Source organism: Corvus hawaiiensis, chromosome 1, assembly GCF_020740725.1.
Source record: "Corvus hawaiiensis isolate bCorHaw1 chromosome 1, bCorHaw1.pri.cur, whole genome shotgun sequence".
NCBI lineage: Eukaryota > Metazoa > Chordata > Aves > Passeriformes > Corvidae > Corvus > Corvus hawaiiensis.
The window spans coordinates 50,833,334-50,856,196 of NC_063213.1; the positions used below are offsets into that span (position 1 = coordinate 50,833,334).

A 22,863-nucleotide genomic window follows, 5' to 3' on the forward strand; every position below is an offset into this window, starting at 1 on the left:
CTGTGTTTTCAGTTACAAAATTTTCTACATACAGACAGTTTATGAAAGTTGGAAAAATAACACAACAGAATGTAGTTGTAAAAATACATTTCCTCTAAGAATTCTCATTTTTTTAATATAAACTAAACCGCTGTATATTTGAACTTAATGCTTTGCATTGTAGAACCTTCTTTGCTATACTGAACTACCTTTGGAATCAAGTAGTCTGGCATTTGAATTTCCTTATGTTTGCATAATATACAAGGTTCTGAACAAATTAATTAAATTGAAGACAGAAAATCACAGGTTTTTAAGAAAATATCTGTTACTTAACCTGTAGAACTTTTACACAGACACTCAGTAAATGGGAAATTGGAAATAAACCTGCAAGAGAAAGGCAGGCAGAAAATACAAGCCTGTTTTAATGAGGAGCTATAGCAACTGCTCTGAAGTACAATTTAAACAAACTCCAACCTCTTCTTAGGTATTATTTGTAGCAATTTAAATCTATCAAGTTCTATTGTAATTTTCTCTTCATGAGTGACAACTAATGCAGGCACAGAATTACATATATTTTTATGATGAAAAAACATTTTTTGCAATATACAGCTTTTATTTTCAGTGACTATTCAAGTAGTAATTTCATAAGTTACCTTTTATCACAACAGACAAAGTGCAGCGTTTATGAAAAATAAGAATCTGTGCAACTTAGTTTGGTGTTTTGCTGCTTATATGTGTATATCAGGTTATATGTGCCTTTAGAAAATATTTTTTTTAAGTGCCCCTCTTCCACACAAGAATTTTTCTCTGCTATATGAGGTTTTCTAACAAATACAAAATTCTCTATGAAATATTAAAAAGAGAAAATGATTTCTTTTGATATTGTGGATTATTTGATTATTACATCCAGGTATGATATCTAAATAAGTTGTGGGTGTCAGGCTCCTGATCTGAATCACTTTATAAGAAAGGAGAAGTTCTCTTATATCTTTAAAGGGGCATGACGGGAAAAAGCTTCCTGATTTAGCCATCCACTTTACTGCAGGTAATGTTAGAGTGGAGTAAGTCAGACAACTTAGTATACAGAGTTTGAGTAGATTTTAGGTTTAGCCATTCCATGTTTAGCAGTTTGTCTCTTCTAAAAGCAGAGTATATCAGGATCATAGTGTCAAACACATGAACTATGTGAATCACAGGTGTCCTTGGATTTGGAAAATTGTACTTCTGGATTCATGCACCTTTTTCTGTCCAAGATCTGTTGAAAACCGTGAAGTTTTTCTGTGAATCTGTGTCTAAGTCTGGTATATTTTTGGATTCTGTCATCTAATGTAGCCGTGAATTTTAGTAACTATGTTAAGAGCTGTTCTCCCATTGCCTGGTTTTGTAATTCTGACTTTCTTGTGGATTGTGTCAATCTGGTTGTCTGATTTTGAAGAAAGCTTTTGGTGCTACATTGCTCCTTCATCCCTATCAGCACTCAGAACTGCTTATGTTGTACAGAAGGATATTTAAAAAAACCTTTCTTTTAAAGCATTTTCCGTATATGTCAGATCAAATTATTACATAGATTTGTTAGGGATTATTTATGAGTTGTATCAACTCAGTGTTAATCCTTTAACTGTCCAGTTGTTCGCCTTCTCTCCTAAATACTATTGCAAACTATTCTGTTCTTCGGCATGGAATAAAAATTAAGAAAAGAATTCTTATGAAATAAAGGTGATCTGTATTCCAAAGTTGACTTTATTCTTACTATAAATCAATTGATCTATTAACCTGTTTTATGAATAATCACATGCACGTTATATTATCCTTATTGGTAAATTCTGCTGTCATTCAGTCACTGTTAATACATGTATCCCAGAAGGCTCTAGTTCACTGTTACTTTCAGAACCTTTCACATTAAGTAAAATATGAAAGAGTACCTCTGACCTGTATACAAGCCAGATTTCTCACTTTTTTTATGTTGCCTTTAGAATCCAATTCTTACTTTTACTTTTATTTATGTAATTGTATTCTATAGTTTGCTCATTTAAGCTTCACAATAGTGTTCTACCTTCTGGTTTTTGTTCTTTACTTTTCATGTGATGTCTGAAGCCACAGTTGAAAAGCAGAATTTGCCAAGGAGAGAAAACAATAGACAGGTAGCAGAAGTGGTGAACAAAATGCACTTTAGATGAACACATTATTCATGCTGATTTCTCCTTCTGATGGCTGGTTTCTGATTCTGATTTGAAGATGTAGTTGAAATTTTTTATAGTAGAAACAAAGGTATGCATTTTACATGTTTTATCAAGACTATTTTAAAATACTTTGGAGGTACAGATACTTGTCAATAATGCTTTGTTTTAAAACCAATAAGATTTAGAATCCTAGATTAAGTACACTGTGGATATACTTGTGACAAATGAGCAATTCATATCAGACATATTCACAGCCTTCCAAGAAAGCTGCTGTTCTTGGGATGCCACCAGAAGCTTGCAATGCACTGGCCAGAAGCCATTCTCAGTTATTGCACCTGAAGTACACAATGTGTGATGTCAGAAAGTACGTATCTACCCACTGTAAGGCTAAGTGAGTTTGTTATTGCCAACAGCCTCTGCTGGGTGGGACTTGGTTTCATCCAGTGAAATAGATGAAACCAGGTCTTGATGATCTGTTGATGTTGAATCTTGGATGTGTGTCTCTACATAAGGTGGGACTGGCAACCTGGGCAGTAGCTAACTAATCCGTTCTGGTGATTTGTGATGCTTTTTGTGTTTTTGCAGTTCTTTAAGAGAAGGAACTGATTCAAAAATAAACTTTAGAAGATTCCACAAGTAACAAACGTTAAATGCAATTGCAAGTGACACAGCAGTTTGAATTACCTGACTGAAATACATGGATTCATAGACTGTCATTTTTAATGAATGCATGCAACTAACCTTCTTGAATTTTGACTGTTTGGTCATGAATGAGCACTATTCTGTAAATCTGAACTTCAAAAAATCTAATTTTCAGGTTCTAAGTCATCAAATCAGATCATACTAGTGATTAAACATTGTAAACAGTGGGTGCTGGCAGAATCTCACAATCATGCAATAGTTCTCTTTGTAATGCCGCTTATGAGACTTTTCTAGTTCTTTTAATCTGAACTGTATTTCTCTTTGCCTAACACTTTAAGAAATTGAAAATTAACTGATAGCAATTGCTGTTATAAACAGCTTCAGGCTATTTGATAAAATTAATGTCCTGGAGCTGGTGTGCAATGACATCATTCACAAATCAGTCTATTGCTCGTTTTCCTTATTTTGAAGTTTATTTTCCGTTTTATATCAGTAATATAATCCAGGCATTTTAGTCCAAAACAGTACTTCTTGGGTGGTAAAACTCAATAGGTATTTAGTCTCATGCCTTATAAATCTACTAGAGACAAATTATAATTGTCTTGAAATACAATGCTTGTCATAACTCATTACAGTTTATGTATTATCTATTGTGTAAATACAGTATTGGGTCCTTTAAGCACATACTAAAGTCAAAGCAGAATATAACATCACAGTGGCCAACACAAGGACCCAGAGAATTGTCTAGGGTCCATGGCAGCTTTCTCAGAACATTATCAGTTAAGCACAATAGAGGATTGTTTCTACTGCCTGCTTTGGCTTTAGAGCTCCTGGTATTTACTGACAGCAGAATATGTTTGGTTGCCACATATTGAGTATTAGAAAAGAAAACGTTTCACTGAAAGAGTGGTCAGGCATTGGATAAGTTGCCCAGGGAGATGGTGGAATCAGTGTCTCTGGAAGTGTTCAAGAGATGTCTGGATGTGGCACTTGGGAGATACGGCTTAGGGGTGATTATGGTGGTGCTGGGTTGCTGGTTGGACTTGCTGGTCTTGAAGGTCTCTTCCAGCCTTGATGATTCTGTGATTTATTTACTTAATATGATGGTGGTTGCAGAAACAAGGATTCATATACAATGCTTTTAAAATATATTACTTCCCTAAATGCATCCTTATGACATGGAATGAATTTAGAAAAGTTTTGGGAAAGATGATTTTTTGCATAATTACCGTTTATTTTATAAATAGCTCTGAATGTGAAAATATGTTTTTTCTGATATTTAAGTTGATGTTTAAAGATTTCCTGATTAATCATTTTAAATGTCATTACAAAATTATATTGCCCCTAACCGATGTTTATTACCATTTTATACAATGGCATTTTTTGTTTTTGATTCTGTTTGAACAAATTAAGTCTAGTGTATACTCACAAGGCTTTGAGATTGGTCATAAAGAAATACACAAAAATTAAAATTGACACTTCAAATTTCCATTCTAGTCATAGAATCCTATAAAACTATATTGGAAAAATTGAAAAATTTTAAAGGAAAAATAAGTCAGATAATGTACTCTCAGTAGGAATAATATTCTTGGCATATATATTGCAAGTATAAAAGATGTCAATAGTGAATTTGGACTTTATGGCTCTCTCTATAGAAGCGAGACCTGTGTCGTGAAAGTGTAGATTTTGGAACTCGTTGCTTATATTTTCCAGGATATTGGTAAGAGAGCAAAGCTTTGAAAAAAAAAATTCAAAAATTTCGGGGAAGTGGAAGACAGGAGGTTTTTTTCTACTACATGTTTTCCATAATATTGTCTAGTTTATATACTGTACAAATATGTCCTGCACCATTAATGTTATAAGAAGAGTAAAATCTCTGGGGCATGAACACAAGAATATTTTTTCAGATGAGGGTTAGGCTAAACAATTCAGGAAATCCTTTCTGCTAGTATCTGATCTGGTTATAGGAAAGGGTTTGCAGAAACCAGTGGGAAATAATCAAAAAGCGGTAACTGAGAAAGGATTTTTATGTCTTATCTTTGGGCTGGAACAAGTCCACAGACAATCTCAAGCACAAGACAGACTCTTCTCCTAATGGACCGTGAAGGCAATGTATAGCTGTTAGATTTGCTTGACTAGGAGAATGGAATCTCATTTTGAGCATATAAAAGGGTATTAAGCAGCAAAAGTTAATGCAAAAGTTCTTACCAGGTAAGCTTCAAGTAAATAATGGAAAGATAATCTCAGTAGTTATTGTGAAGGGGACATCGTGACTGAGGACAACTGGGAGTGTCAAGAGACGAGGCTGTGTCATATCTGTACTGCTGCAGACATAATTCTGCTGACTGAATAGGCAGCAGATTTATGGAAGCAGAACATGCAGGGTAAAAGCTGAGGCCAAGAGCAGGCACAAGGGAATACAGTTTGCTGAAGACAAAAGAGATATTGAATGAAGAGAGGAATTAGTGGAAATTGAGTCAGAGATTACTTCTTTTGTCCGGAGGAAACTTTTAAAGCATATCCATGAAAAGCCAAACCACACATTCATCTAATCGATACAGGCTGAAGAGATGAACAATGTGAAATCAGTGCCCATGTAAAAAGATACATGCACTTCTAAATGCAGCTGTGAACTTGGAAGCAAATACTGAAGCTGGAAGGAAAAAAAAAAAGTGAGTCAAAGTCAGAGAAAGAGTAAAAGTTGTGCTTTCTAGTTGAAACTAACATGTAAGTTATTTGAACAGAAGAACTGGTTTTTAGTTCTGGATAAGGCTTAAACAGAGCTATATTCCTTTCCTTTTTTACCAAACAAATCTATGACATAATAGCTCTGTAGGGTCTCATAACTGAGCTCACATGGTGAGTGCTGGGATTCATATCTGTGCCATCCAGTGTTCCCACCTGACTAACTGACCATTTCATGAGTATTCTTTCCTTGGTAGCTCTGGATACCAAGACCAGGACTCCACAAAATTAAGCTACTACATTTCCCTTAAACATAAATGTTGTTATTATAATACAGTTTCTAGAAAAAAAAAAATTGACTTTTTAAAATCAATTTAAAATTCCTAGGCAGTATTACGTCCAGGATCTGTACTGGTTGGATGCTGTCAAATTGTTGCTATGAGAGTGGAAGCCACTTAGTGTTTTGCTTGCTTTCATTTTTGACTGTTATATTCAGAGAATAATCCAACAATTTTGTTAAATTCTCTAGACTATTCTTCAGTTTGTTTTAAATGTTGTTCAAAATTAGCATATTTTAAAAAAACTTTAGACATTTTGCAAGTGAGTTATACAAGTATCATGATTATCATGATTCTTGCATCACTTCTAAATATTGACAACAGTAATATAGATGGATGTTCAATTTTTATAGGGAAAGGTGAGAGCCAAAGCCATTTCACATGCAGGCTGTCTACAAGACAGTCTACAATGTCACTTTTTCTACCTTACTATTTTGGAAAAATGGCAATCCATTTTCTTCTGAAAAATACTAGTGCCATCCATCACCGTGAAAATAACATTGGTCACTTGTTCAGCCCGTGGATTTCAATTAGCTTTGGATGACTCAAATTTTAAAGTGAGGACTGAGTGATGTGACAAACTCTTACATATCATGTTTAATCATGCCCTTGGAAATGGCCATAAATGGTTTCTTAATCAAATGCCTATTACAGAAGGTACTAGGGAGAACCAAACTTACCTGTGCAGCCAGTCACAGACATATTTTAAGTTGCAAGTAGGCACGAGATGGTTTTAGGATTTTTTAAAGGGAACTTTGGTAACAATTTAGTTGAAAGTGTTAAAGGCTGTAAAACATAGTCTCTTCTGTTATGCAACTCAAGATGCATAACAGAATATTCTGTTATACCTGAGGAATAGTCTTAACACTGAATGCTAGTCTCAAAAAACCAGATGTGTTCATAGCTAACAAAATATTTCATATGCCTTATTTTTAATAAAATATCTTAATTATAGAGTAAAATTAATCCATCTGCTAAAGCAGATCTCATTCTTTTTTTATTCTTTTTTTATTCTATTTCTTTCTGTTTCTTTTTAAAGCTTTAAAATAGCCTTTAGTCTAAGAGCACCATTTTTTTTTTATTTTACAAGAGTTTTATCACTTGGATATATTTTCATTTTGAGTGCCTTTGTTTGTATATAGACAGGCTATTGTGTTACATGATTTGGGCAGATACTTGTTGGCAGAAAGAGAGAGAAGCCTGTCTTGGCAAACCCTGATTTTTAGGTAAGAGAACATCTGTGAGCTCTATCTTTGTGGTGTAGCTGGACCCTCATAGCCTAAGAGAAAACTAGTATCTAAAAGCAATCACATCTGTCCTCTTACAACTATAAGGATTATACATTTTGAGTTTAAGGATAAGGATTTACTGGTGAACCCTGAGGAATGCTATTAGCTGCTTTATCTGTTTGCCATGGTTTTGCTACAAGGCAAGTTAGTGCTCTTGTCTGCCCTCCTACCACTGGGCTTTACTCAAAGTGATTTTTTGGAAACTGGTTATTTACCCTCCAGCTATGCCATAGTTTAATCAGTAGCTAGTGGTAGGAGAGATTCCTCCATTTGATTTAACAGTGGAGGGATGATTAGGTGAGGGGTCAGACTCAGAACAGCCATCACAGCAGGAGCATTAAGGTTGGAAAAGACCTCCAAGATCAAGCCCAACCTTTGACGGAATATCACTGTGCCCACTAAATCATATTGCAGAGTGCCATGTCTACTCATTTTTTGAACACTTCCAGGGATGCTGACTCTACCACTTCCCTGGATAGCCTGTTCTAACTCTTAACCATTGTGTCAGTGAAAAAAGTTTTCTTAATATTCAACCTGAACCTCCCCTAATGCAACTTGAGGCCATTTCCTCTTTGTCCTGTACCTAGTTGTCTGGGAGAAGAGTCCAACCCCTACCTGGCTACAACCTCCTCTCAGGGAGTTGTAGAGACCAAATAGCCTTACTCCCATCCACACTTCCATGGGAAGATACGGTGCTTGCCATTCCTCTTGGCTACTCAGTGAAAACAGAGCACTTTGCCACACGGTTTCCTAGTGTGTTTTTATACTTTCCTGCCCCACCTGTTGGATTAGGTGCAGACTGTTCACTGCTGCTTTCTGAACCTCTGGTCACACCAGATTTTAATTCCTCTAGGATTAATTATTCAAAATTCATATGCTCCCACCATTGCTTAGCTGAAAACTTTAAGAAGGACAGATACATTGACTTTAGACTATGGACTAAGGATGGCAAAGAAATAAAGAATAGAGAAATTGAGAGTTTGGATCAACATTTTCAGAAATTATTATTATTATTTCCTTGTACCTACTGAGTAGGCATTCATTCAGTTCATGTCCAAGAGTGCTGTTCAGATAAACTGTCCAGTCTTAAAGGGAGTAGGTAAACATTGTGCAGGCAAAATACCTGAAGGGAAAAAATAGAGTGCACATGCACTTTCTCCATTTGCAGAAGTTTTGAGTGTGTTTGAGCATACCTGTGCTTAGAGGTACTTTGCTCATTGAATTATTCAGGCTTGCAAGAAGTTTAAGTTCCTTTTCTACTTATTACATTCACTGTGTGAAGACTGCTTTGGAGCTGGGAACAAGTTTGTGTTTTGTGCAAAAGAATGTTGAGAAAAATCAGAATTACTGTGAAATTGATGTGTTAAAACCTAATATTGGTGTGAGAGACAAAGGGAATAAATCTTATTACTAAATTCTGTTGTAACTTGTTTTACCCCTGCTGACTCCTCTCCTTTTACTCTCCAAGGAGAGATGTCACCTCATGTCCTTGTAACCTTTTGTCTCATTTCTGGATGCTTTTTCATCAGTCTGTGTTGGGGTTTTTTTGTTGTTGGGGTTTTTTGTTTGGTTTTTTTTTTTGGTTTGGTTTGAGTTCTTTCGTTAAATGTAAACTAGCTTGGTCCTACATAAAAGTCTTGAATTGCAAGGAATTTATATTTTTGCATTCCAGTAGGCTGTAGAGCCTCAGTTGTAGACAGGAAAAGACGGAGATGGACATAAACTATGCCTTACTATCACAGAGATGCGGTCTGAGTGATAAGATGAAAGCCGTAGGATGGACATTCAGATGTGATTCAAGGATGTTTTCAAACTTCAGTGTGTAACTTACACATGAAGTTTTTATGATTTATTCAGCAATCAGTCCCTCCTCACAGAATGATGAGATGATGCAGCTTGAGAGCCACTTTGCATGCAACTAGCTAGATTCAATTAAGAGTATCAAATTAGGGAAATCTGTGATATCAGATGACTAACAATGAGCTTCTGGACAGCCACTCCCTCTCACTGTGTCTCACTGCCCAAAACAGTGACATTTGAATCACTTTAAAGCTGCTTTTGAAATTTTGAGAGAACAGTTTAAAACCAGTTACATATTAGATCTCCTGTAGCAAAATACAGTTTAAAGTTGAAATTCAGTCTCTGCAACTGCAAAATAACCAGGCTTGTAGTACTGTCATTACTTTGGTTTGTATTTCTGTAATCAGGATTGGAATGTGGCCTTTACCCCACTGAACTGATTTTATCATCCTAAAACTTTGGAAGCCACAAGGCTGGATGTGCACAATAGCCCAGCACATGTCTATGCATACTTTGTCCCTCAGTATCTCTTGGGTTTTGTTTTCTTCTTTCCCCAAAGGAGAATTTTTTATTTTGTTTTTTGGAAGGCCATACAGTTGTTCCTCGGAACCATCTCAAATAAATTATCTGTATTCAAAAGGAATGTTTCCAATCAATTAGTTACTGCAGCCGTGTGCTTGTATTTCAGATTATTCACGGTCTGTAGGAGTTGTATAATGAAGATTTTAATGACTGAATGTTGGCATGTGTCCATTTAAATGAATGGACACATACCTCTTCTTATTTTGGAGATCTGGATGTCTATTATACTTAATATTACATATGAAGTTAGCACATAGAGAAGGGAAAAAAATGTGCTTTAGACTTGAAAAAAGGAAAAAAATGCTCACATTTCCTCTGCATTTATTTTTAGCATCCCCCAGGAGATTCAAATGCATCACTCATTCTTTCCAAAAACCTTACCATTTTGTTACAGTCGCTAATTTAAAGTTGCCCAATCTTTTTATAAAACACTGGTAGTCACAATCACAAATTGTATGTCACAAAGTATATGAAACTGCTGCAGCACATTTGTATGCAAAATTCTGTAACCTGGGATAGCTAAAGCATTTCATGTCTTGTACTTATTAGCAGCTTAGATGTTTGTGAACTACTGTGTTCATTTCTTTTCTTGAGAAGTGACACAACCAATCTAATGTCAAATTACATCTGTCAATGTAATATGGTATAGAAAAAAAACCCTCTAATATTGAAATCTACTGTGTTAAATATACCACAGATATGTATTTTTTGCTTGTGGTACAAGTTTACTGAAGAAGTGCTGTATTGTTTTCTCTGTCCTCATTGGGTAGTTTTTGTAATTTTTTTGTTATTTATTTTTTTCTTTCATAATACAATTACACTGATGACCCCAGATCTCACTGGGTAGAAATGTCCTATGTGCTTCTTTGAAGATATTTTTTAAAGTTATTTATTTCACCTGCAGTATATGATGTAGTTTACCTATCGGACAGAGCCTCTGACATTGATACAATCTTACCAGATGTTTAGAAGTGGTGTATTTTTTATATTTTCAGGGTTGAGATAGTTGTGTACCTAAACTTTTAACTCTGTGTTTTTTCCTTTTCCCCCTTCTGATCTGCTCCCCCATCACTTCTCTCTGTCTTCTCTGCATACTCATTTTTGTCTTCCTTCTTATTGCCAGCTAGGGCTAAAACACCAGTCATCAAGTGAAACAGCGTTTGAAAGTGCTGCATTTCTCTGTTTATAATTGGAGAAAACCAGCTAAACTGTGCTGAACTGCTTTTGTGCTGCTACTAGCTAGCCCCACGTGTCAAATGCAGTCATACAGATCCGTAGCTGCTCTGTCTTTGCTTGGTGCCTGGAGAACTGCAGCAGTCTGTAAATGATTTGCATGATTGGGGCGTTATGTTTTGTAGGAGGCCAACACCTCTTAACCCATTTTTTCTGCGTCTGTGTGTGTGGTGGGTCTGCTCTGTATTCCTGGCTAGCTGCAAAACTTAATGCTGCAGCCTATCAAAGTATTCATAGACTCTCACAGTGGAACAGACAGCAGAGAATCCACCACACAAACACACTGAGGGAAATGCTGTCATAACTTCTTCACAAGGGGAAGCACAGGGGCAGGCACTGATCTCTTCTCTCTGGTGACCAGTGACAGGACCCAAGGAAATGGCCTGAAGCTGTGTCGGGGGAGCTTTAAGTTGGGTATCAGGAAAAAGGTTCTTCACCCAGAGGGTGGTTGGGCACTTGGAACAGGCTCCTCAGGGAAGTGGTCATAGCACCAAGCCTGGCAGAGCTCAAGTGTTTGGAAAATGTTCTCAGGCACATGGGGTTATTTTTGGGGCTGTTCTGTGCAGGCCTAGGAGTTGGGACTTCAATGATCTCCTTGGGGCCCTTCCAACTCGGGATAGTCTGTGATTCTGTGATTCTATATGCTGCTGCTATGTGGAAGGCTTAAATCCCACTTCCACTTGAATTTATTAGTGCTATCAGATTGATCCACAACTTTCTGAAAACAGAGGAATGACTTGCTACAGCTTCAGTCGACTTCAGACAAATCTTAGATTTTCAGCAGGTCGCAGAGTGCAGGTTGTCAGAGCAGAAAGCAAGGTTTCTGTGCCTCAGGAGCATTTCAGTTTTCCTGTATTGATGACAAGAATAATTTTTTCCTTCCCCTTAAAAACTCTTATGGTCTTTTTTACAAGGTTACCAGAGTGATACCTCATAGAGCCTCTAGGTAGCACAGTAACATATATTAACATGAATACATTTCATACTGCAGAATTATTTGGTAACATACTGTATTAAGAGACCACCTCAAACACATAATATAGTTTTGCAGGTGACCACATCTGTTAAATGGCCTATTTCTGCCAGTACTTTTGTACCAGTCCCATACAGGTGGCAGAACTGGCTGCTAGCTCAAGCATTAGGTAGCTTTTGGAGCAACTTAGAGGGCAAGATGGTTGACAGGCATTAGGATGTCACTGCTGGCACACTCACTCTTGCCAAGAGCTTCAATCAGATAGTGGTAAGTGCTGAATGAAAACCCTTGCGTAAGCTGCAGTGATTGAATGTGCTGAAAGTGTTCTTCATAACAAACTCTTCAGAGAATTTTTTTGGTCCAAGAATTTTTATTGATCATTCGGCATGATCATGCTAACAGTGTTTTTTACAGGGGGAAAAAAAGATTTGGAGAACTGAAGAAGGGAACTGAACCCTGGTCACCTACATGCTGTAGAACATGTAGATAATAGAGCTGTTTTAAACCTGCTGATTTAGGGTGAATCTGTCTATTCTTATCATACTAGAGAACAGAATCCTATTTGAGTTTTTGTTTGTTTGTTCGTTTGTGCTGTTTTGTTGGACTTTTTTTAACAAAAGAGTGACATTTACCTTTGGGTTTAAATCTGTGAATCTGTGCTGATTTGAACAAATTTGGAGGAAAATATCCTCTGATAGAAGGCAGGTTACAACGATCCCTCCCCCACCAGGTTCGGGAAAAAAAATAATTTTCCTCGGAGGAAAGTGAAAGAGATAAAAAAACTATTTATTTAACAAACAGACAGCAAAAGGATAACAATGCTAAATAATAAAACCTCTCACTGTGGAAAGAAACCTGGGAAGATTTCAGAGTCCTTCTGTAGGAGTAGTGTCTCTCCTCCTCCTCGGAGCTGGGTCATGAGCCCACCTCCGGGACCTTGGTGGAAAATTCTCCCGATGTGTTCTGATGTTGAAACAGTCCAGAAGAGAAGAAGGGAAAAACCAAAGTCCCAGGAAAACAAAGTTCAACTCTTTGTCTCCCTCCAGAGAAAAGGAGCTGAAAGCTGGCTGAAAAGCAAGAAGGGTGCTTCCTCTGCTCTTGCTACTGCAGAAAGAGAGGAGTGTATCTGTATCTTTGAACAACTGCTTTGAAAAGTTCGCTCAGTTTTTTCTCTCTCCCCCCTCTCGGGCTCACTTTTAAGGCACAGAAAGGCACAAAATTAATTTCTGGGCATAGAGCAGTGAAAAGGGATACAACATCATAAAGTCACCCCAAGACAGAATCTTACATGAAAAGATAAAAGCAAAAGCACTAGAGACTTAATCCTCACAGTCTCCAGAAGATTTAAAATATTTGTTTCTTCTCAGTGTATTCACACAGTCATTTTAAATGTTGATGGCTCTCCATTTTCTTTGTATAAACTATAAGAAGCATGGCTGATCAAAAGTACGAGAGAGGGTTACAGTACAGTTTCATGTATTTATACACAATTTATCCAGGTTTGGGTTGTATGTTGGCATGAATGTATGACCATTTAACTGCAGGGAATTAACTCACATCTATCAGAATTCACTAATTAATTGGTCTGCTAAACTACATTAGCACTGTGACAGCGTGGTTCTTCCAGTGCCACATCACCTTTTTTTAATCCTTGTTGCATCCTCAGTATATAGATTTCAAAATTATATTTTGAGGAGTATCCACTAATGAAAAATTGATTGCATTTTCTTAGTTCAGAAAGGAAGGCTATGTGTACAGAGGTTCAATTGTGAACCTGCTCAAGTAATTTTGAGCCCAGCTACCTATCTGAACTCAAGTGCTACCTTAATTACTTATGTATTACTTGAAAGGAAACCTAAAAATATTCAGAGAAATACTTTTCTTATCTTTTAGAATGATCTGCATAGCTAGCTTCTTATTGAGATAAATTGTTGCATTGATATTATGTATGAGATGACACTTACCAATAGATCCTTTGGCACATGGATTAAAAAATGTGATGTGGAAGAATTTTAAGAAGTAAGGAGACTTCAGATTAATTTGTACTATTACTGAAATGGAGGTTGCTTTAATATGTTGATGCATGCCAGTACATACCTTGAGGGGGAAAAAATGCTTCTTTGTGAACCTACTGATGAATTCCTCATGGTGTGATTAAACACGAAACCATGTTAGATCATTGATTTCTGCTAGTGGAAGAACCTCAGTCCATCTTCAGAACAACTGTTTGAGTTAAAAGTATTAATTGAAGAAGAAAATTTCAAGTATTGAGGTTTTTGAGGCTAGGTTCTCCACTCAGTTTCTCTGAGTGCAAATTAAAACACTCAGTATATGATGTTAGGTGCATTTTGGAGAGACCTGGTATAGCCTTTGTATAAATTGCAGCATTCAGTGGAGTTTTAAATTACCAGCAGCTCCTCTGGTACTGCTGATATAGTCTTTTGCAAGATGCTTGCCAGAACAGAGACTGTTTCAGCACTTTTCTCTTCTTCCCCGTCTCCTGGTGTACCTGGTGTGCACCAATATCCACCCTGTGAAAAGGAGCAGTGGGCATGAGTTCATTCTGCTGGCTCCAGCCTTTTTCCATAAGGTGGCAGGAATGTGCAGTACAGCACAATTAATGTCTTCTAGTGTGGTTCATCTCTCTCTCCTCTGTTTTGGTGGGAAAGGTGTCCACAGAGTAGTTAATCTTTATTTTTTTATTGACTGTGCTTATGTGGTAGCAACATGGGATTTGTGCCTCAGTGTGGGGGGCACGCTTTGATTGTGGTTCTATGTATTCTTGATGCATCTGGTAGGGAGAGAAAGGCTCAAGTGTCACTTCCCAGTGGTACTAGGCTGTATCCATAGTGGTAAGTAAAACAGGCCAGGGGTGGTTCTCTTGTCCTAGGGCTAAAAGGCACAGCATGCCTCATCTACATATGGCTATGTTCTTGCTTCCCAAAAGAGGGTGGCCACATTCAGCCTGTCCCTTGAGAGCATTCCTTAGCCTGTGCTGTCCCCTGAACCATGCCCAGCCATTGTCTGGAAACATGTTAGCTGTCAGGAGCCAAAACTGTGCCAGGGAGCAGGCTTACAATGGAACAGCAAGGGCAGGAGCATGCCGGCATGCCAGCGCATGCTCCAGCCCTCTTTCTGTTCCTGATACAAACATAACCATGTTAATACTGATATTGCCTAAGTTTAGCAGTGTCTCTAAATCCCGTTTTCAGGCTTTCTGTCAGCCATTTAATCAGGACTGTACAATTCTGTTACTTTTAAAAATCTTTATTAAATGTAATGTCAAGTAATATTACAGCTTGACAGAGTGCAAATAAGGGAACACAGCAGTTTTATTCTTTCGGCACTACAAGACAGAGGTAACACGTGCAGAGGCTTTCTTTTTTTGACCTAAAAAGGGTAGGTGTGTTTTTCAAGCTACTCTTAAACTGAACTAGTACATATGTAAATTGAAATGCATTTATGTGAAGTTCCAGTTGGGGAAAAAAATAAATCCTAAACAGATTGAAGCAAGGAAATGAATTGTAAGGGAAATGTCAGTAAATATTCAGATATCCTCACAGTTTCTTAAATAAATGCACATTTGTAAAATATCAGATTGCATATTCCAAATACAACTTTAACTCTGTCCCTATAGCCATTCCCAGTCTAAGTCTGCAGACCAGAGAACCCCTACAGTCACAACTCTACATCAAATAAATTCTGAGTATGAGTTACAGGCATCACACAATATGGTTATGTTGGAGTATTTTTACTATTTAATAACAGACAAAGTGGATATTTTATTTTGGAATCAAAGTGCTGTTATGTGGATTTATGGCTTATAGCGTTGGCAGTGTTTCCGAGTACTTTCTTTTCCAAAGTACATAAATATAAAGTGGTAAAAGTTTTGGTTTTATCTTATAAATGTAGTTAATAATCTGTTCAAACAATAAAAAATTCTATTTATTAATGGCCAAGAAATGTTTGGGGGGATTGGTTTTTCTTTTTACAGGAGAATCATTTAAATCAACTGGATGAAATTAATAGACAGTGAATATCACAATGGTTTGGGGGGAGTTCGTGGCACACCAGTTGATCATGTGGAACTTCCAGTTATTAATCCATTAAAGTCATTACTGCCTCCAAGTCTTCTTTAAAGGTCACAGTCTTTTTAAAGGATTTTTTTAATGAGGAAAAGAACTATTCCTGTTTGATCCGTCCAGTGTGTGCAGGGCTGTGCACCCACTGACTGTCATGCCAAAGGATGTTCTGTGCTTGGAATTTGCAGCACTGAGCAGCAACGTGCGAGAGCTCCTGTGGGCTGCAGGAGGATTTGTATTGATCCTCCTGTTCTGACATCCGGGGTTTTAGTGCGGTTACAATATAGGCAAACACATCAGGCAATTAAACATGTGAAGACATGGTTCTGCTTGATTATTTGACTTCCTGCAACTAATAATGAGATTTTTGAAAGATTTAGTGCTATGCCATTGAATATAAAAGAAGTTTGGAGGCCTGTATGTGCAATGGAGTTAGGTGTGGTAGATTAAGTTTGTCCTGGCATCCTTATTGAAGCTTCCCTGTAGGCACTATCAGCTGTAATCAGCATTGTTGCCAGAAATAACATTGCAATGTCAAAACCATGGGTGTTTTAAGGGTATAGCGAGGGGACTTGAAGTGTTCACTTGTTTGTTTGACTTTAAATTAATAAAGACTCACAAGATATTTTTCCTTTCCTGGGTTATTGTTGAATTCTGTCATTTTATTTCTTTTTAATATTCTTTACAAAAACTGCTGATGTTCAAATTACATTGAAAATATCTGCTTACAGGCAGACTAATCGCCTAAAATGAAATAAAGTCCTAGCAGGATTTGGAAGAGAGAAAGAATACCTAAGATATAATGTAGTGGTCACATCAGTCAGTGTTATGCCTATGCTGTGAACAATGTGTTACCTTTCAGTTGCTAAAATTTCTTTTTCTGGTTTGTTATTTTTTGGGGGGGAGGGGGTTGTGATAGTGAATAGAAATTATCAACAGGAGTTTTAAATTATGCACAGGCAATGACCATCAGATACTACAATAATGATTTGTATCACAAGAGTGAGTTTTGATTCTCAGAAAGATACAAATTGAAATTCCTGGAGGAGTGCAGCTCATCGTGTTATTTACTACCTCCTTCCAGTAAGACTGTGCCTCTGAGGGTAAAGCAAGTTAAAGTCAGCACATACTTGACCTCTGAGGCACTGATTTCTCCTGTGCTCAGAGGCTGTCTCCTGGGCCCAGGTGCTGGGCACCCTTCAGTGAATCGGTGACCCTGAGATCAGAATGGGATAATGTTACTGGGAAGGAGGATCAGCATAAATCTAAAATTAGTAACCCCTATGATAAATACTTTAAAAGATTGCCTTATTGAAATCCTCAGTGTATACTTCATGAGGTAGTTAAACCATCAACTGTAATTGTACTTAGAATAAGAATATATTTTCTATTGCATTTGTTATCCTAAAAGATGATGTATATTGCCTTAAAGAAAAACACTACTGGTTATTTCCAAAAGACAGACTTACAGTGACCAGTCCTACACAGGTGCCAGTAGGTTTCCTGAAGAGTTATAATGGTAATATTAATAATCGGATTATTAGAAGTGAAGTAACTGTAAATCTTGCAGTTCTAATTTGTGCTGCTTACTTACTATGTTTCTGGTTTTGAACCAATTTCAGTTCAGCAGTCAGTTTCAATGGGTTTTAGACCACTTCTGCGTGCAGGTTTCTGTACAAATTACTCTGCCACATTGCCTGCCTTACAAATATTACTCATAATTCTTTGCATGTCTTTCCTATAGAACATGGAAATTAGCACTAAAGCCTTAGGTTTAGCTTTAGAAAAGGCTTTTTTCAGTCTAAAGAAATCTTATGGTGTCACTTTCAATCTCTCCTGTGAAAGTTAAATTTCTTTCTCTTACTTCCTTTTATGTTCAAAAACTTGAATAATTTATTACTGCAAAGGAATGTGTACCGACAGTAACCAACAGAGGATGTGGAAAGATTTATTGGGAGAAACATTAAGAGCATTCCTGGCCAGGTGTATTTTATTTCTTTTTGTGAAATTGAAAAAAAAATACTGTACAGCTCCAGCCAACTTCGGATGTGGCTGGAAGCCCATTTGGAAGAGAGTATCTGTAATTGTGAAGTGCTTCTTGAGATAAACTGAACAAAAAGTGACGAAGGGCACAAGGAGATTTGGCATTTCTGAATAGCCAGAAATGTGTTGCTTGATTTTGAAAGCAACTGCAGTGTTTGCCATCTGAGTGAGTGTGTGAATGACTTCCGCTCTCCTTGTACTTTATCCAGCAGTTTATACCCATGGGAAATGAGGGAGTGAATGCCCTGCTGAACCAGAGCAGTGGATTCTGAGTTTGCACCCTTGGTCCATGACAAAAGGTCCTGAAGGAGCAGGACCTCGGTAGACTTCCACACTCCTTGCTTGACTGATAGAAGGTATCACTCAGTGAACAGCAGGACACATGTTATGTACATTTTTATTCTACCACATTTTTTTAGAACTCTAATAAATAATTTTACTGCATATTGGAGTATATAACATGAATTTGTGAGGAGTGTAATCTTTTCCAAGGTTACAAATTGTAATTTACTTAGTTGATGATATTTAGGACAAAATTCTAGTCAAATACAAAAATAATTTTTTCAGGGATGATAAAAAAATCCATTATAAACTAGCTATTTGTAATTTGATCCAATTACCTCTCTGGCATGTTTAATTTCATTTACATAAGTGGCAAAGCTAATAAGAGCATTATCATAGAATCATGCAATAGTTTGGTTTGGAAGGGTCCTTTAAAGATTAGTTGCCTACTCCAACAACCCTGCAGTAAGCAGGGACATCTTCAACCAGATCAGGTTGCTCAGTGCCCGGTCCAACCTGACCTTGAATGTTTCAAGGGATGTGGCATCTACGACCTCTCTGAAAAACCTGCTCTTTTGTTTTACCTGCCCATCATAAAAACTTTATTTTCTATATCTAGTCGGAATTGACTCTATTTTAGTTTAAACCGTACCCCTTGTCCTGTCACTACTGACCTTACTAAAAGGTCTGACCCCATCTTTCTTGTAGGTCCTCTTTAAGTGCTGAAAGGCTGCAGTAAGGTCACCCCAGGGCATTCCCTTCTTCAAGCAGAACAAACCCAACCCTTTCAGCCCTTCTTCATAGGAGAGGTGCTCCAGCCCTCATAATTTTTTGTGGCTCTCCTCTGGACCTGTTTCTATATTGAGAATGTGCCAGGGACACCTTTTCCCTTTCAGTTTTTCCTTCAACTGCAACTTCTTAGTCTCCAGCTCCCCTCTGTGCTAGCTGAGTAGGTAGGTCCCTTCAGCAGTTGCCTTATTTATCAAAAAGCAAGTTTTGATATTGTATTTTTGTATAAGTTGTGGAAACAGTTTCTTCTTTGTCCATTAGTCCAAGTTTCTTAAGTGTTCTCTACAAATTCTTTCTTCATGTAGCATCTTAAAAAAAGGAGTAAAAAGATGTGGAATCAAACTGCTCCATCCTCCTACCCCATGCAGGAAGCTCTATCTATATCCCATTTTATATGGATGTGAATCTCATGTTATGGGACCCTCATGATGAGTTTCCTTGATCTGTCCAATAATCTGTTCCGTTGTATACTAGTCCTTACCTATTGCTTCCATCATGGAATAAATGAATGGATAAAACCTATTGTTTTATCCATCATGGCTATGGAGAACAGCTCTTGATTTCTCTTTGTAGATTCTCCCCACCCTAGAGTTTTGTAGACCTTTCTTTTTCTCCATTGCATCCCAGAAATTGTTCTCTCCTATTTCTCTCTCCTGGGATGTCTCCATGCCTGACTACACCTATTGCTATTTTCCCAGTGCGCAAATGGAAATCTTACTGGTAGCAAGAGGCCAGCCTTTTGTAGTCCATACAATTAAAAAAACTTGGTAATTAGACAAAAGGCTCTTTCAAATGTGAGCTGAAGTGCTCAATTAGAAGCACAGAATCAATGTCTCATTTTATTGCTGTTTCCTGTGTTGGTTTCTATACTTGCCTATCAAAACCAGACTACTTTTTGAAGTTATTCGATACAAAAATCAGCCTAAACCATTGAAATCCCAGTGCTTAAATTCCCTTGTGAGTTTTAGTAGTTGGTAGACTACAGATGGGATTCAGTAGGTGCTTAAAGTTGCAGGTCTTTAACAATGCTACTTGATTAAATCCTGTATTTTGTTCCGTTTTCAACCCCAGAATTTCTGCTGCCTTTTAGATTTTAAAATTCATTTAGGAAGCCAGTGACAGAATCAAGTTTTTTGGTGGTCTCTGAGTACATACCATTCTAGCAGTTTTGCATCAAGGAGATTGGAGAAAATGGTTACTACTATGAAATTATGGTTTCTTAAAATAAAAGTTTTAGAAGTTCTTCTTCTAATAAAGAGCTTTGTTTCTTCAACAATCATGTGGTAATTTGGCATACTTGAAAATTGATTTTAAATATTTACTTTTTCCACTCTTGTAAATATATTGTTTTCCCTACTCCCTCTTTTTTTTTTTCTTTTCATTCCAGGACCCTTTGCTGCTTCAAGAGACAGTAAATTCTGCTGCTGCTCTTATCATGGCATTAATAAAGGACAGAAACCCGGAGCTGATTGGCCAGCTGTTGGTAGCATAAGACCATAAATCATGGCTTTTGGAAATGTTAGTTTTTCATCATCTGTTCACCAAAGGTCTTAAGCCATTTTATTCTTTCTTGAAAACTCTGGATTTATGCCATTTATTATTAAGATCCTTTAACAGCATATTTTTGATATTTAAAATACAAGTATAATGTTATGTATAAAATGTAAAAGGAAATACAAATAATTCTGAGATACACTGGGTATATACTATGAGGAATGATACTGAAATATTTTTTAAGGTACTCATCATTTAAAAAGGTGCACAGAGGACACCAAAGCATTCATGCAGAATTTAACCGTGTGTGTGTTGTACTCTGGGACTGCATGAATTAATTTTTATTTCTGATAAATTAATCCTAAAGCACAGCTCATCTACTTTATGTGAAATTATTTAAAAATTGCTGCTGTAATACTTATTAGTGAATATCGAGTTCATTACAGAGTGTAGCTTTCCTGGCATCAAGAGAAATGTATATTGCAGGAAGAGTTGGAAAGGTCAGGTACCTGTTCTCTGTGGAATGAAGGTAACTTCAAATCAAAGAAAAGATATGCATGGATACGACAAGGTGCTACCACCCCAGTTTTCCAGATGCAGTATACTCTGGCTGTAGCCTTCTTGGTGCTACACTTCTTCCAGTGCCCCTGTGCCATCATTCAGAGCTCCTGTAGCTCCACTGAAATAGGAAGAGTCTGTTAATTCATGTATCAGAATACGATTCTCATCTCTTGTTGGTTAGCAGATGTATGTAGTAAGTAGTAGTAAGGAGGCCAAGCATTATGAATTCGAAGATACACGACATTGATAGTGAGGTGCGGACAGTTGGGACAGGAAGATGAAATGGTGAATGATTAGTATGTGGAGTATCACTAAGAGCAATACAAGCAGAATCCCTGAAAACCTATGCCTTTCCCTATGCATCAGACCCAGGAATTCCATCTCTCCTGCAATTTGTGAAGGGGCTAGGTTAATGACTTACATACTTGCTATGGCTGGAATAAGGTCTTGGAGAAGTATCCCCACCAGAAGTATCCAGCGAATCCCTGATTCAGCCTGTCACTGTCAGTTCAGCAAGTTTCCCTCTAAAAACAGCATTCCTCCCCTTACTCCCACTATGTTCCACCCTCTGGTGCTCACACAAAACTTAGGATAACAACCTCTATGCTTGGTCCCTTTCCTCCTTCCCTTCACATGACTATTTATATCTCTGGTTTAAATTGCTTTTAGAAGTTGGTCTTGGTCCCAAACTTCCTTCATTGCAGAATAAAATAAAGAGTTGTTAGCTGGCAGTTCTATATCCAAAGCAGACATTTTCTTCCACACACAAGTCATGCAAAGATAACTAACAAAGTTCTTGTGCATCATCTGCTTTCTTCTTTGCTTCTTTCTTCTCTCTACTTTGATTAATAATTTGTCCTTTTCTGACATTGTACAACATCAGCATTCATATTAGCTCTGTGTATGGCTACACAATAGGCATATTTTATTAATACATATATTCATGTCTGTTCATATGCAGAGTACGCAAATAAGTGAAGAACTAAAGAATTTATTACTGCTATTCATAATTTAACAGGACAGCTCTCACAAATAAGTTTTCTGAATGTGCTTTTACATTAATAAATTTGATGAAGGAATTTGTCCCATAGGCTTTTAGAAGACATGATGAAAGATGTCTCTTTGACTTTATTTTGTTTTTCTTGTTTGCTTGAAGACTAAAATGCAATCTGTGGTGTGTTTTCCCCAAATAATAAGAAGGTGAATTTCGAAAATCCTTCATGTTTTCTATCCACTCTAATTTGTACATTGTGATACTGCATTAAAATTGATTTGTGCATGACATCATTTGCTTAAACAGAGCTTTTATTTTTTAGGGTTGTTTTACTTAACTCATTCTCCTAAGAGGATTTCAATCCTATTAAAAATGATACTGCAATGAACTGCTGTAATAAAAAGAAAAATTATTGTTGTTTATGGATTTATTTTGAAAAGAGAACAGACAATGCACAACAAAAAATAAGTTTTGGGTCATCCAATATACTTAGTACTAATCCTAAATGGAAGATAATAAGCTTTATTAATGTACTGTTAATCATTGCATTATGGCTTTTTAATCTTTAGCAATCTTTTAAAATACTCGACAAACACTGAAAAATCCATTTTGCTGGAAGCAAATACACCAACAACAGAACTACTAAAACAGATCACAAAATACTAAAACTGCAGTTAAAAAAAAGAAAGAAAGAAACTGGACAGTGATTAATGCTATTGTGTATCCAAACCAAATTAAAATGGTTTTTTGGGTGATTGTTAGTACTTACAATGGGAATAAAGATATAAAATGAAATTAAGAAACTGGCTGATTGTTTTTTGTCTGTGCATAGCTTCTCACAAATAGCAGTATACATGAGAAACTTGGCAGCCTTTTGTACACACATGCTGTTTTGAATTTAACTAGTGAATCAGTCA

General features: G+C 36.9%; 1 protein-coding gene across 3 annotated transcripts in view; it reads left to right on the forward strand.

Annotated features, from left to right (window-relative positions):
* CRPPA (CDP-L-ribitol pyrophosphorylase A) overlaps positions 1-22,621 on the forward strand; it is a 110,959-nt gene extending 88,338 nt beyond the window's left edge. For all 3 annotated transcript variants that reach the window (XM_048304310.1, XM_048304301.1, XM_048304319.1), the window contains one exon: positions 20,285-22,621. In XM_048304310.1, coding sequence (XP_048160267.1) covers positions 20,285-20,389 — 105 coding nt within the window. In that variant the 3' untranslated portion in view covers positions 20,390-22,621. The remainder of the gene's footprint in view (positions 1-20,284) is intronic.
* Positions 22,622-22,863: the final 242 nt, after the last annotated feature.